We start from the raw sequence: 15,635 nt of genomic DNA, 5'->3' as shown, positions 1-15,635 counted from the left end.
GTGTATCAGCAATTACTTCAGATGTAAGGTGCTAAATATAATTCTCCTTAACCCCTACACTATGATGAAACACACACACACACACATATATATATAATCACGAAGAACCCACAGTCGGAATAAAAGGAAAATTTAGAAGAAAGAATTATCACCCTCCTGACCTGACTTCCAGCCCACTGCCCTCCTGACCTCATACCTCCACCCACACATCCCCTCACCTCTGGTTCCACCCTGTGTGACGGATCGTCCTGTTCTAACTCTGCATGTTTACCTTCTACTCACATCTCAACTGTACTTACGTCTCTGCAAATTCTTGTAATCTGTACTTTCCTGAAGAGGGCTATAGCTATTAGCCGAAATATAGAAGTTACACTTCCTTCTAAAGTTTCCTTTTATTCCGACTGGGTTCTTCATGATTATATTTACAAATGTGCTACAACATTTTGTCTAAGTGATATATATATATATATATATATATATATATATATATATATATATATATTATATATATATATATATATATATATATATATATATATACACATAAAACCTCCCTTATAAGAGGGAAGAAAGCCTTTGGTATATGTATCCATGTGTATATATATATATATATAATGGTTTTTTTTCCCTTACAAGGCATAATTCCACTACTGCCCATTTCATCCCCACCCACTTCACTCCCATTTACCACCCCTCCCTCCCTTCCATCTTGGCTTGTACTGGATGAGGGGTCATCCCTGCATCTTGCTCATTGCCCTGGGTCAGAAGCAATGCAGCAAGACATAATACATACACAGCCACTCCACTCACCCCTATCTTCTGCCTTCTCCTTTCCTCCCTTAATAGACATTCCCTCTTGCTCAATGCCCCTTTTACCCCATCCATTATAATTATATTAATAATAACAGTAATAATAATAATAATAATAACTATAATAATAATAATAATAACAACATACATACATACATATACCAAGGCTTTTTCCCCCTTCCAAGGGAGGTAGCCAAAAAGGGAAAGGCATAAAAACACTCCCACCCATTTCATCCCTAATATGAAACATGCATTTATACAATCCACACCCCTCCCACCCTCCCTCTCATCTGAGCACCTCCGGGATGACGGGTCATCCCTGCAATTAACAAAAACTGACATACAAAATTTCATGAATAAAGTAGTCTTACCTGTGTTTTAAAGTATGTTTCAGGAGGTGTGGACAAGATTTCAACAGCTGCGATGTCCAGGTGCATAAGAATGTATTTGAAGGAAGGTCTATTACGTGGTTTAGAGTTCCAACACATTTGCACAATAAGTCTGAGGAAAAATATCACATGGTTACAAATAAAGTTTACTGCAAAATGCTATATCATTTGTAGTATGAATTTTTTTATTAATCTTCTTAAAACACAGTACAATAGAAAAGTGACATATATCAAATGCTCTATCTCCCTTACATGGGTGGCTAAATCAAAGAACATACATTAAAACCTTTCTAATGTCGTCTCCCATCTTCAGAAGTTTTTTTTCTGTAATTGCTCCAAGAAACTAGGTTTCTCTATTCACTCAGCCTGCCAATGGTGTCATATACTATATTCATAAATGTGAAGACAATAAGATTCCTTGGGAAATGGGAGGTCATGACAATCTCTTTGTTGAAATGATAGTGTGCAGTGCAGACAACAGAATTATTTTCACTTTTGGATAAGCAGGGGAATACTCCTTTACCTTGTCTTCTTCTGATTTGTACAGTGAGTCCTCCTTATACAGTAATTCTTTATCCGGTAAATTCACAGTTACAGTATTTTGTAATTACTACCCTCGATTCTATTTATGGTAAAAAAAAAATCACAGATACGGTATCCGCTCGTGTTTTGTTTATACTGTACCATATCACAGCCACAACAATCAGTCTCTTCCCGCGTTTGGTATGTGGTAATTTCAATTTGCAGTACGCTTTTCAGGAATGCATATGTACTGTATAACGAGGACTTACTGTACCATCATGTTCCCAAGCATATATATGAGTGTGTGTGTGTATATTTGGCAGAAAGATTTATCTCTCTAGTGCCCATTTCAAAATCTGTCAGCCCCATCACCTTGATCTAGATGTACAGTCCCAAGGGGACTGGCACAAGGTCTTTGCATTAGGCTGTCTATCAATTTCAATTGTATTTCCTGCACATTTTCACATAAGAAAGATAACTACTAGTGACAGCCCCATCCTATAATGTACTCAATTGGTGACACAGAAACAGTCCCCTACTATTACACCAAAGACAATTGTCCAAAATTTCTTCCCAGACAGATCTATAGGATGGCCCAATGGCTGTCGCTACCCACTTTGGGGCCATAGCTTTCTATTCAGCTAAACTCGATATAACAATTATCATTCTTCCTCATATTTCCCATCCTTCCTTTCCTGAACAATGCTGCATTTATATGATTCTTTAAACACAAATGATCTTAACAACTTACTTGAACCCATCAGGACAAGAGGATGGAATGGGAAGGCGAAGTGAATTAGATCCCACTCCCCAGATGATAGCAGAGTTGTCCACATCTCGGTAGGGGATCTCACAAGTTAGTAGTTCCCATAGCACTACACCAAATGACCTGCAAATACAGACTACATATTGATATGCCACTTACATACATATTGTTGTAAAAAGTCCTATGGAGCTCTGTTGGATATATTTTTGTTATGTGAAGTGGGTGCCACATATTCAATATGTGCCTGTCTGTCTGAGAAGTAGTTTGCGAACCACTGTCATGTGTTGTTTGGAATGGAAGCATATTTCTTTCTACAAGTGCCAAATAGCTTGATTATGTCTACTGTAGTGACCATTGTGATGGTTTGGGATTGAATCTATCCAGTATGAATTGTGTAAGTGTGGTGCTGTTGAGGGGTAAGCTCAAAAACAATTTTGTGTGTGGGAGAGTCCTCTCCATCACTCCAGCTATTGTGGGGAGCTGACTGGTCTGTATGATTCTGAATCTCATGTCTTTTTGTTACCTTTGAGAAGAGTAATGATTTTTGTTTCCAAAGTGTATCATAAAGTATACATAGCTGTAGCTGATCATATTTAACAGTGGTTGAATCCCTATTTGTTAGGCTACAGGCAAACATGACAGTCACTAACTGTATGAGGTGTATATTTGGTATGCTACCTTCACTTGTGGCATGAGTGTTTTACCTATTAATCTATTTCATCTTTTCTGATTTTGTGTGCATCTTCATTGGTGTAGTAAGTATGGGTGTGTGTTCCAAAGGAGGTACATGTTTGTATCTAATGATGCATTGGTTTGTGTGTTGAGCTGGCATATGATCAATTTCTTCATAGTGATCTATGAAAATGTTGGCCTTTTCTTTCTGGGTTGGAATGTCTCTGAAGCGGTGATGGCTGCATTATCTTAATGTGTCCACTGTTATTGTTGCCAATGGAACATAGTGTCTGATGGTGATGGGATATATTAGTTTTGTGATTGAGTTCTTTAAGTTTTCACAACTTCTACTGTTTTTGTTTTTGTATTCTGTTTCTAATATATTTTATTTGAATATACAGTCAATTTCAATGCCACTCTTTATCCAATAAAGAAAAAGTGACAATGGTATATAACCTGCTTCTTGCCAGGGAGGAATGAAAATAGATAAATAAATGAATAAAATAAATAAATAAATCATTCTTCAAATCATCAATCATATACATTGTATTCAAAACATATACATACCAAATGTCAACTTTTTCACTACATGGTTCATTGCGAATCACTTCAGGTGCCATCCAAGCCACAGTTCCTGCAAAACTCATGCGTGTGCTGACGTCATTCCATTCTCGACATGTACCAAAGTCACTGATTTTTACTGTCTGGTTGTTGCCAATGAGAACACTGTGAAAGATGATAATACCCTGTTAGAACATGAAGATGACTGGCAAGGAGACGATTCTCCACAATCTCTTACTTCACAGGACCACCATATGCGTTTACCAAATTGGCCCCTGTATTCCTCATTCTGGTATTGAACAAAACTAAGAAAACACTACCAACCTAAAACACAATTATACTCTATCTATCTATATACCAAGGGATTCTTCCCCATTATAAGGGGGGTAGCCCATCAAGGCACATGCCCATTCCCATCCACCACCCTTCTTTCCCTTTCATCTTAGTTCCTCATGGATGAGGGGTCATCCTTGTCTCCTGCCCACTACCTGGGTTAGAAGCAATACAGCAGAAACAATTACAGTAATGTACCTCAATTCTTACAATGTACAGATTTTTGGTAAGTGCAATTGCAGTATGGAAATACTTTACACAAACCACACAAATCAATGTAAAAGGTTCTTATTCTTTTAAGTAATAGTGCCATGTAACTCACAAGGTTTAATGACATAATAAGGTGGGTGAAATAAAATATGTCATACTTACTTTGGACTTTTAAGGTCCCTGTGGATAATTTTGTGTTCATGTAAATACTTCATTCCACATGCAATTTGCTTTGCCCAGTTGGAAACTTTGTCTGGTGGAATGTCTCTTCCATCCTTAAGCAAATTGTACAAGGGACCAAAGGGACAGTACTCCATGATGATGCAGTAACAAGGGGCCTGGGTGCACACACCCCTGAAACACAAAAAAAAATTATATTAGCTACAGGAAAATCTTTTTGTTGTCAATTTGTGCATGAAATGACTGGGATGGTGAGGAGGAAGAAAAAAACTTACAAAACTAACATGCATCACCTAGATTCTCTATTGGATTGGACCTATGGTTGCAAGGTAACATGTCACAACCAATGAGACCATAAAACACTCAGAGAAAGATCTATGTATTGTTATATTGGGTATTTTAGAAGCATTTCTTCTGCTTTAATGTCTGGGATATTTGCAGGACCACCACAAGCAGTATCCAGTATACTGAAGAAAGTGGAATTATTTATGAAACTCAATCCAGGTATATTAGTACAGCAATGCTGTTCTTTTATTCATTGCTCATTTCATACTCTAAAACTGGTTCAAAACTTGTTGGATAAACAGTCTGGTACCTGTATTCTTAAGGTATTGTTCTGTATTTCTTCTATGTTTGTTACTGTAGGGAAACTAGCTGTGGAAGCATAGTTTAGAGTAGTCATTATAAAGTATTTGTCCACTGTAACAAGCTTTTCTTGCTATTGTCTCAATCTCAAGTTTATAGTAACTGTTCTGAACATATTCAATTTTTCTCTGTTTTCCTTGTGAAATTTCTTGTGTGAAGAGGAAAAGTAATGTGTATACATACATACATATACCAATGGCTTTTTCTCCCTTACAAGGGAAGTAGCCAAAAAGCAAATGCATAAAATCCACTGTAGATTCCAGTCTGGTATTTTTGTTCTTCTTCTTCTTTTCAGTAGGCTATGGCCATACAATAATGCAGTGTGGTGGAATATAGATTTGTAGCTGTGTAGAGTAAGTAATGTAATCAAGGATTTTTGATGGAATGCCGACTTCTTGTTTTATGTCACCCATCCTTCCAGTTTTTTGCGATATGTGTATGATCTTGGTAACAATACTGCAGCTGTGGTGTTGCATTATTACTGTTAGATTCTCAGTGTGTGTAATAATATATGTTTTAGTTTTGGCATGAGGAGTTTTTGTATCAAATGATTGCCATTACTGGGACACAATTGTACAGTTTTGTAGTATCTAACATGTGTTGATTCTGATGCATTCTGCAGTGTATGCCTGTCAGGAAATCTTTTACCAATTTCTTTCATTCTTGTGCATGCAAGTCTCTATGATCTACCTTAACCTTACATTTTGTGCAATGTATTAATAGCCCTATTTATGTGAACTGCCACAAGAACTTTTCTGTCGGCTGGTATCTTTTAGAATCATTATTCTGATATATGCATAATTGTCTAAATACATTTAGAATAAACTTTAATACATGCAAATAACAATATTATGAGAACAAGCATTTGTAAAAATCATCTATGTTTTACTTTTACAATTCTCATGTATTTTCATATATATACTATCATAAATAAAAATACAAAGTCACAAATAACTTACTTAAATTGCACAACATTTGGATGGTTGAGTTTGCGTAAGTGTGTGATGTCTGTCTCCTTTATATCTCGCACCTTCTTAACAGCAACCCAAACACTCTTCAAACGACCACGGAACACTGCACCTTGCGCGCCTGATCCCAACCATTGTAAGTCAGATATTTCTTCAAAGGGAATATCCCAGTCGTCAACAGCTGAAAGAAGAATATTAATCAAATTACTCTATTTATATATTAAAGTATGATTCGTAAGTGGTAAGTTACTAATACTTAATTATAATATACAAACTCATATAATATTGGGAGCTGATTGGTGGTATTTTTTCCCCTCCTCCCCTGACTACAAAGAGATCAGAAAAGGAAGATGTGGATCTCTATAAGTGATAAAGGATAAGTTCAGGGTGGCAGCAGGAAGAAGGGACAGCAATAATGAAAAAGCATTTCACTATTTCTTTATGAGGAAAGATTTTGCTCTCACACAGATGAACAATATTTGGTCCCACTAAAACAGCAAAAATAGAATACATACATTTAGAAACCAAAGTCCTTACCACCAAGCCTAAGCAAAACTTGTTGGGAATAAACCTTGACCTAGACCTGTGTCTTTTCCCCCCCCCTTCCCCATATATATATATATATATATATATATATATATATATATATATATATATATATATATATATATATATATATATATATATATACACACACACACACACACACACACACACACACACACACACATATATGTGAAGAATTACAGTATTCTTTATAGAAGCATAATACTAAGAATAGCTGAAACTGGAACACTACATGAATACAAATCTAAATATGACTATTGGAAATTAAGGATCTATGCCAAGCTGGAACCATGCATGAATCTAAAGCTAGGTATGATAAACTGAAAAGCAGATGGTACCCCACGGGCATTGCTTCTTTCCTGTATACAATTAGGTAATTATATCTGTACATATGCACATATATACCAAAAGGCCCTTTTCTCAGTACAAGGAAGTGAGCAAATCAAATGAGACACACAGAGTGATAGATATATGGAACAAATTAGACAAAGAAACAATGTGTGCAAACACTATTCAAGATTTTAAGAAAAAACTAGATGCTGAGCGATACAAAGACAGGTCACTGCGAGCATAGCTCCCTTCCCGTATAATACAACTAGGTAAATACACACCCTACACTCATCCCACATCCATTCAATACCCATTCACCAAAGCTTTCATCTTAGTACTTTGTGGATGAAGGGTCATCCCTGTACTCCACTACACTATTTGGGTCAAATGTAATGCAATGAACCAGCACTTCCACAGTAGGGCCTCACAGCTCCTATTACTTCAATATATGGGACCCCTCCCTTCATTCACTCGAAATAATTTTCAGAGCAGACAAGAAAAACATCCCTATGGGCTGCATCATTTCTTCATTCTCTTACTAATATTCTCCATTCACTCCTCTCTTCCTTGCTGAACAGTCATTCCTCTTGCATACAGTGCTCTTTTCCCCCTGTCTATCCACCTCATTTTTGGTCTACTTAAGTTTACTTCATTCATACCTACTTTCCATCCTCTTTTGGCTTGTCTTCCCTTATTCATTACTCTCATATGCCCAAACCATCTCAGCACCTTTTGAACTACCCTATCCAGCATTTCTCCTTCTACCCCATTTTCTGCCTCACCTCCACACTTTTCACTCTACCCATCCTTGTAACACCTACCATAATTCTCAAACACGTAATCGCAAACATGTTTAGGGTCTTCCTTTTTGCCTTCTTTAAATTACAGGTCTCTGCTCCATATAGTACTGTAGGCACAATCACTCCCTCATGCAACTTCCTCTGTGCTCATCCTCTGATACCTATTTCTCATAAAACATTTCAGTCCTTTCACCTTTCCATTCCTACTTTCATTGCCACATGCAACCCAAATATTTAAAGTTTTTCACTTCCTCCAACCTTCCATCCTTCAAACTCACCTCTAACCCATCTTCATCACTCCTTGTACATCTCCTCACCTTACTTTTATCCACATTTACATTAAGCTCTCTCTTTTCATACACCTTCCCAAAGTCCAGCACCAACTGCCAGTGCCATCCATAAACAACTGGTTCACCTAACACTTCCTCCAGTTTAATATTCCCACTTCAAACCCCTGTCATTCTTGCATTTACTTCCCTCACCACCTCACAGCTGTTTCCCCAATCCAACCAACAAACTTAACAATATAATCACTCTCTCTCTCCAACCACAAATATGAGAAAATATCCATGATCTCCCCTAGACCACTTTCCAATAAAGATTACCATAGAATTTGAAGCCAAAGAAACATCACAAAACTACAAGAAAATAAAAATGGAAAATTACATTGAGGAAATATATAGGAACTAAAGAAACATTCACAATAATCCATCTATAGAATAATACATTGACCATACAGAAGGCCAAAGAATAGAGGAAAAAGTATGACCCCCACTTGAGATAGTCACTCTCTTAACAAGAGCAATAAACTAAAAAACAAATAGAAACCCACAGAAAAAGAGAAAGATCCACTTCATCAAATAGATAGCAATATTGAGAAAATAACAAAACACAAAAAACTATTCATGGTAAAATAACAAACAAATGTGTCTTACTATAAAAATCTCTATCAACAAAAAAATGAGTCCCCCCACCCAAGCATGAACCATTTGGACTTGATCAAAGATAAACCTTATAACTAAAATAGAAGTGCAACATCATAAACAAGCACTTTTCCATAACAAGTTTCATATCCACAACACTTGAAAATAGGAAGAGAACCAAAAGGAAATGAAATATAAAATCAAGACACAGATGCCATTACTCCCTTTTCCAACAAAGATGTAGAAAATCCAATAATAAAGTTGAAAAAATCCTTTACAGAAAGTTCAGACAAACATCCACATTGCTTGGGTCAAAAGCAAAGCAGTGAGGCACAGCTCTTCCATAGCAGGACCCAACAGCTGGAGCTGGTTCACCCCCATTGCTTGAATGTATGGTTACCTCCTCCTCAATAACTCAAAATAAATTATGATACAGATGAGATCAGCTTAGACTGCATCATCCTTTCAGTCATCCTCTATTCATTCCTATCTGTTATAATCTCTTTTCCCTGATAGACAGACTTTCCTTGTGCACATACCTCATTCTTGGTTTCCCTATAAAACTTATCCTATCTAATTCTGCTTTCCATACTCTTTGTTGGTCTTACCTCATTCATTCTTTTCATATGCCTAAACAACATCTGCATTCTGTTCTATCCTATTTGACACCTCCCTCTCCCCCAGCCCTGTTCTCTGCCTCAATTTCATATTTCTCACCCTCCATTTTTGTAACACTTCATATTTCTCAAACATTTCATCTCAAAATCATAATATCATCCAAGTCTCTACTCTATAAGCACTACAGGTACAGTAACTCCAGACAACTTTTTATTTGCATTCATCTCAAACTGTTTCTCATAATATCCATCCAGACATTTACTTGCTTCTTTCACTCTATAATTCACTATGGTTTTCTTGCAAGAAAATGACTGACTGAATTTTACTCAACTGAGGGAATATCAACATAGTGAGAGGGCTAACATCCTCTATATCATCCAATACTTACTCTGTGCCTGCTTTTCACTGAGGGCAGCCTTCCCAATGATGGTCCAGACGGGGCGAAGACATCCAATGATACCCTCAAACCACGGTACACGTTGGCCATCCCTGTGTGGATTAATGATGGAAATGTCAGTACCCATGAGGCAAAATGAAGATTAATAAAGGAGCTTGGCAAAGAAATAAAACTGATGTCGTTCACAAATATAAATATACAAACATATATCAAAACTCCTCTTCCCCCTTATATGGGGAGTGGATTCCAAGCATACATCCATCCTTCGCCCATCCCACACTCATTCAAAATCCATTTATTGTACCCTCTATTCATGTTCCTTGCGGATGATGGGTCATCCCTATCCCTCTTTCCACTGCTCAGATCATACGTCACCTTGCTATACATATGCACACAGGATTCTCCGCCACAAGACAATCTATGCGTTGTTTACCTGTAAGTGACATGGACTCCGCCGGGAGGGGTGTCCGGACTGCTGCTGCCTTCATACTGCTGCTGCTGTCCCGATGTCTCGCCCTGCTGGATCTGAAGCTGCTGCTGCTGCTGCGGCTGAAGGTACTTGCCAGCTGGTGCTTCCATTGGCGTCGACCTCTGGGAGTGAAGGTGCAGCTGGTTCAACTCCTCTTCCATGCGCAACATGCTGAAAGATGTCAACATTATATTAATCTACGCTTCATCCACGTACGGTTTCACTTATACACAAATAAATTAATGTCTTCCGTCCTAAAAAAATGAAAACAATTATCATTATCATAATAAGCACGACATAAATCACGTCTACAGAATTATCATTGATAGAACAGCGATAAAAGTAATAACACTAGTAATACAGTACTAATGCAACAATAATAATGATAATACATAAGGCCTTTCCTTATATGAGAGGTAGCCGATAACAATAATAATAATAATAATAATAATATAATAATAAAAATTATAATAATAATAACTAATTTTAATCAAAAGAATTAAAAAAAGGAAGACTACATAGACTTTTTGCCCTGGGTGTTCAAAGCAGAGTGAAAAAGACGAAAATGATCAGACATTTTTCCAAATTATCCTAATTTGTGTTCATAGAAAAGAGAACGAAATACAACACGATTTTTTCACATTTGGGTTGGGAAGAGTTTTGGACAAGTGTATCGAGTTTGAGTCAACCGATGTTCAAACAAAATTTGGATAAAAAATTGCGTTCCCGATCGACGAGGAAAAATTTAACGAAAACATGCGCATCTGGAACCATATGGAGATGGAGCCTCGAAGGGCTGACACTCGATCCCCGGACCGGGTTCAAGATTTCTCTTACCAACTTCAACTCTATTTCCTCCACCTTTTCACATAAAACTTTGGTCACACTTGCTTCTAAAATCGCTGGATCCAGTGATACGGCTGGATTGATCAGCAATTTTGCGCTGTACTATACCCGTTGCATTGAGAAATGGCCGTTAGGGCGGAGCACTGGGAACATATAATTATTTCATAATTTTATTTTATTTTATAATTCTATTTTATGATTTTATAATGTTGCCACATATAATTATATTATAATTTTTTGTCACACACCACCACTGAAGTAAAAATCAAAGCAATGTTTTCTATACAAAGGTTTCGTTTCCTCGAGTCTAGACATGGCATATGAGGAAGAGAGAGTGACGTTGCCGCTACATCTAATCTCTGGCCCCGCCCCCCTCACACTGCATTCAGAAAACATTACATCCACACGCACGTTCTCGCCATGGATGCCCATGTGTGGCAACACCGGGAAATCTCCTAGCCACGCCTTAGCGGTCATTTCTCGTTGCGCTGACTATAGCTAGTACTTCTCGCTGCTTTGAGCTACCCATACGAACGGTTTTCCTCAGCATCTAGTACTAGCGAATAGATGAGTGAGAGGTATTAAGAAAATATAGTTCATTCAGCATATATGCAACTAAAATATTTCACATATTTTGACGGACTTAAAAAATAAAGACGGAAGAAAAATCCCAAATATAGATTTTAATTTAACGGAAATACACCGTTCAGTTCTCATATGATCTCGATGGTATGCAAGCAAAACAAATTTGTCTTCACAAGGCCGAAAACATGTCACGTCAACTTCATTTTTCCCATGAGACTATTTTAAGTCTCATAGAAAAAGTTCATGAGAATGGAATTCCTCGGAATATCAAACATCCCTACTACTAGATAAGGAGATAAGGGTTGTGCTGGTATGATTTATGATCAGCCGATTCCGCTAGCGTGGAGGGGGGGGGGGTCGACCTTGAGCAACGATGTTGAGGGCAGGACAAAGGTAAACATCATCAGACGCTTGGGTCAGCCACAACCACAGACCCAGAAGTCAAAGCCTTTGTCCCGTACAGTCAGAAATCGAGATTTGCGGATGGTTTTATTCTAATTTCAGAAACAGCAAACACTTGTATAACTAATTTCATGTTCAACAGTTCAATGGCAAGAATTTTCTGGAAATTGAAAACTATAACTATTTGTAGATGATAAAACTAACTAAATGAAAATTAAATAGAAATACGCATCGGAATTAGTTTGAAAAAATTTGGTAAATATAGGATTATCATGAGAGGTTCTCTTCTTATAAAACAAATTTTACAATCCCTGTATAATACCAACCATGATCTAAGCATGAGACTTGGAAAGTGACTAAGGCGATGGAGTCAAGACTAATGAGTGCACATAGATGAATGGAGGGACCAATGCTTAGAACAAGGCTAACCTCTGCTAAACTACTCCTGCAAATTTCTCGATATTGTCTCTCCATTTTCTGTCTAGTCTCCCTCTTCCACACCTAACACCTCTCTACGTCCAGTCAGTAATACTCGTACACTTGTTACATATTTGGCTACTTGACCTACCCAATTCCATTTCCACTCCTTTATCGCCTCCACAATATATTCTACTCAAATCTGCTTTCTTACTTACATGAGAGTCGCATATACTTATCTTTCTATGGATGCCCTACACTAGATCTACCTACCCACCCATACAATTAATTACGTACTGCACAAGTGGACTCTAGAAGTCTCCGTCAGAACTGTTGTATCCCTGTGTGTTCCATCATCGCTGCTCACTAATAATGTTATCCCTGATAATTAATACTCGATCAACGGTAAGAAAAAATCCTACAATGTCATGTACGAGATGAGGACATTGATACTGGTGAAATATGAAATCTAGTTAAACATAGGGCGTGTTTACCAACTGAAATCCTCGCCCGAGAGAAACACAAGTACTTCTTGTCGCCCGAGATTGTCAGAAAGCAGTAACGCACAAAGTGGCTCTCGTCTGGCCATCGACATCGGCTTCCATCCCGGCTACGGCAAGACATCGTCATCTACGAAGTTCATTCAGCTTAAACGGCACGAGGTAGGAATGTCTGTGTACTGCAAGGATCAATCAACGCCCGATGGACCACCACCACCGTCACCCCCCGAGCCCCTTCGCTCTACGGATGCTATCATGCCATACGCGCGCGCGCTGGCCAACGACTGTTGGTTCACTCTGCTTGAACGGTGTCACTGGTGCCCGGAGAAAGGACCCAAGAATGAGTGTCAATCGTGGTCCGCGACTGGAGGAAGAACCAACCACATGGGGAGGTCAGGTGGTGGTGAAGGAGGAGGAAGAGGGCGAGGAGGAAGAGGGCGAGGAGGAGGAAGAGGGCGAGGAGGAGGAAGAGGGTGAGGAAGAGGAAGAAGGCGAGGAGGAGGAAGAGGGCGAAGAAGAGGAGGAGCAAGAGATGCAGGATGAGGAGGAAAAAGAAGAGGTCAGGTGATGTAGTTGCATCTCACTTCGCTCCTAATTGTGTGCAGGACTTTTTTCACACTTTCTTTACCAACTTATGAAAATGGTTTTAGACAAACAATTTCGACGATGGAGAACAGAAGCACGTGGGGTGGCGGGGACTCTTTTATTGCAACTCGAACGTTTTGTTTTGCACAAGATGTTCCAACGTAACCGAAACGTTGAATCTCTCGCAGTCCCCCGTGGCCGGTCCCAGCCTATAAGCCCGGTGGTCTTAAACTGGGATTGCCCTACACCCTGGGGTATGTAAGAAGAATTGAAAGGGGGGGGGGGGGCTACTACGCAAATTCTTGGATTTCTAGACTTTGCGACTATGTTCCATATATTAATTTTTGGCCATATTTAAATTGCCCTATAATTCTGCAATTCTTTTTCCCCAGTGAATTCGCTGTTACATTGCCCCAAATCTTATGATCACATACACAGTGATTGGAAACTGGAATCTTCGACCAAAAATTGGGAAACGCTAATTGTTCTCTCCCGCCCTACTGTGCTATACACTAATAAATAAATAAATAAATGAATAAATAAAAGGAATTGCCAACAATCCTGGGTAAATTCAAACTAAGTTACTATGAATGTTTGTTGGTAAAATATATTTGTTGGATACAAGTTCATTTTGCCGTGTTTATCATGGGAAGAGTAGGAGAATAAATTATATTTCCGTACGGTATTGCACTTCTAAACTAGTACTGGAAACTCTTCTTTGAACAAAACAGATTTGAAATTTTAGCTCAAATGTGTAGCGCATGCGAATACATTTACTACACAGGTGAGTTTCACGAAGCCATTTATAGAATTCCAAATCAACGAAATGTTGTGGTTTAGATGCCAAGGATAGTTTCCGAAAAGCATAGCTAACACACGGATCTACAACACACGATTTCAGGTCAATGTAAATACTACTGACGAAGCAAAAATAGTAACTTCAGAAGTGGATGTGAAAGAACACGAAGGAAGAAAGAAAAAAATCCCTACCTTCTCACTCTTCTCCTTATTTCCATGATTGCTGAACTTTCTTTGAGTTGAGCAAAGTTTAAGACAATGTACCTGGTATCATTCAGCAATGCATCTCTTCTATGCCCTGTTTGGCTTATTTATTATCAAAATGAAGTGCCATAAAAATTATCAGTGTCTTTCTATTTACATAATACTGTATTGTAGGATTACGGGCATCATCTACCCACTTTCTGTAAGTCATCAAACCTGAGGAAAAATTGAACCAAAATGTTTCTGGTCACGACCCAAGCAATCTATTTCATAACACGAAATAACTTCTTGGCTTTGACAATGTCTAGATTTGGTGATACTTCATCATCTTTTATGATTAAAAGATGAGAGCATACTTGTCGTAATCAAAATCCACTTTTTCAGTATTTGTATAAAATATCTTCATCTATTGTATTGGCTAGTTTTCATTGTATTCCGTACGCATTGCTTACTGACAAAAAATCTTGCGTAGATCAAGTGCCACAGTTCATAACGAGTAGGATCTAACATTACAAGTACTTATTGGTGTATGCATGTTGACCATAAAAATATTCACAAGTTCTTACAGTCACTTTCAATCACTAATCTCTCAGTCTTTCTCAATGAACGTTGACAGTTCATTACTCCCAGTTCAAACGCGCACGTCCTTCACCTTGTCCCGACTACCGCCCGCCCGGAATGTTTGTTGACGGTTGCGCGCGCAGCTCCCGCCAAAGGCAGCAGCTGTTGCCAGGTTCGGCGGTGTCTGACGACTTTTTTACATTACACATTTTGTAACTGTATCAGGCATAGTTACACAATTTCTGGTTAAACAGTTTCTGCGTATTTGCAATCAGCAACTTGTTAACATCAAGGAAGATGTTCGATAAGCCCAGGCCGTGCAATCGATGAAGTTCCTGGAATCCATCCCGACCAGAAGCTTTACCGAGGAAATGTTTGATTTTCAGATACGTTTCCTGTAACAAATATGTAGAGACAGCTGCAGCAGGATTATTCATTAAGATTTCGTTCGTGTATACATACCTCCTTATATATTCTTTTCTGCCAGAGAAACGAGGTGAATAATTTCGACATCAGTATAATTTCACGTGATTTTCGTCTTGCTACGCTACTCAAAAGCTGTCACTACTGTAGTAAA

At 38.3% G+C, this 15,635-nt stretch overlaps 1 protein-coding gene across 6 annotated transcripts in view; it reads right to left on the bottom strand.

The window, feature by feature from the left end:
• Window positions 1-15,635, bottom strand: part of LOC143023485 (uncharacterized) — a 96,967-nt gene that overhangs the window by 18,574 nt on the left and 62,758 nt on the right. For 5 of the 6 annotated variants that reach the window (XM_076182007.1, XM_076182005.1, XM_076182006.1 and 2 more), the window contains 7 exons: window positions 10,125-10,331; window positions 9,683-9,783; window positions 6,048-6,237; window positions 4,426-4,617; window positions 3,727-3,885; window positions 2,473-2,610; window positions 1,182-1,311 (listed from right to left, as the gene is read on the bottom strand). In XM_076182007.1, coding sequence (XP_076038122.1) covers window positions 1,182-1,311; window positions 2,473-2,610; window positions 3,727-3,885; window positions 4,426-4,617; window positions 6,048-6,237; window positions 9,683-9,783; window positions 10,125-10,331 — 1,117 coding nt within the window. Of the gene's footprint in view, window positions 1-1,181; window positions 1,312-2,472; window positions 2,611-3,726; window positions 3,886-4,425; window positions 4,618-6,047; window positions 6,238-9,682; window positions 9,784-10,124; window positions 10,332-14,485; window positions 15,115-15,635 lie in introns of those variants that run through there. The other variant, XM_076182009.1, reaches the window with a different exon arrangement.

The sequence above is a fragment of the Oratosquilla oratoria genome, unplaced genomic scaffold, assembly GCF_046742065.1.
Source record: "Oratosquilla oratoria isolate Oo_2021 unplaced genomic scaffold, ASM4674206v1 SCAFFOLD48, whole genome shotgun sequence".
NCBI classification, from domain to species: Eukaryota; Metazoa; Arthropoda; class Malacostraca; order Stomatopoda; family Squillidae; genus Oratosquilla; species Oratosquilla oratoria.
Note: the sequence above shows the minus strand (reverse complement) of the source record. Positions and strands in the feature narration are given on the sequence as shown.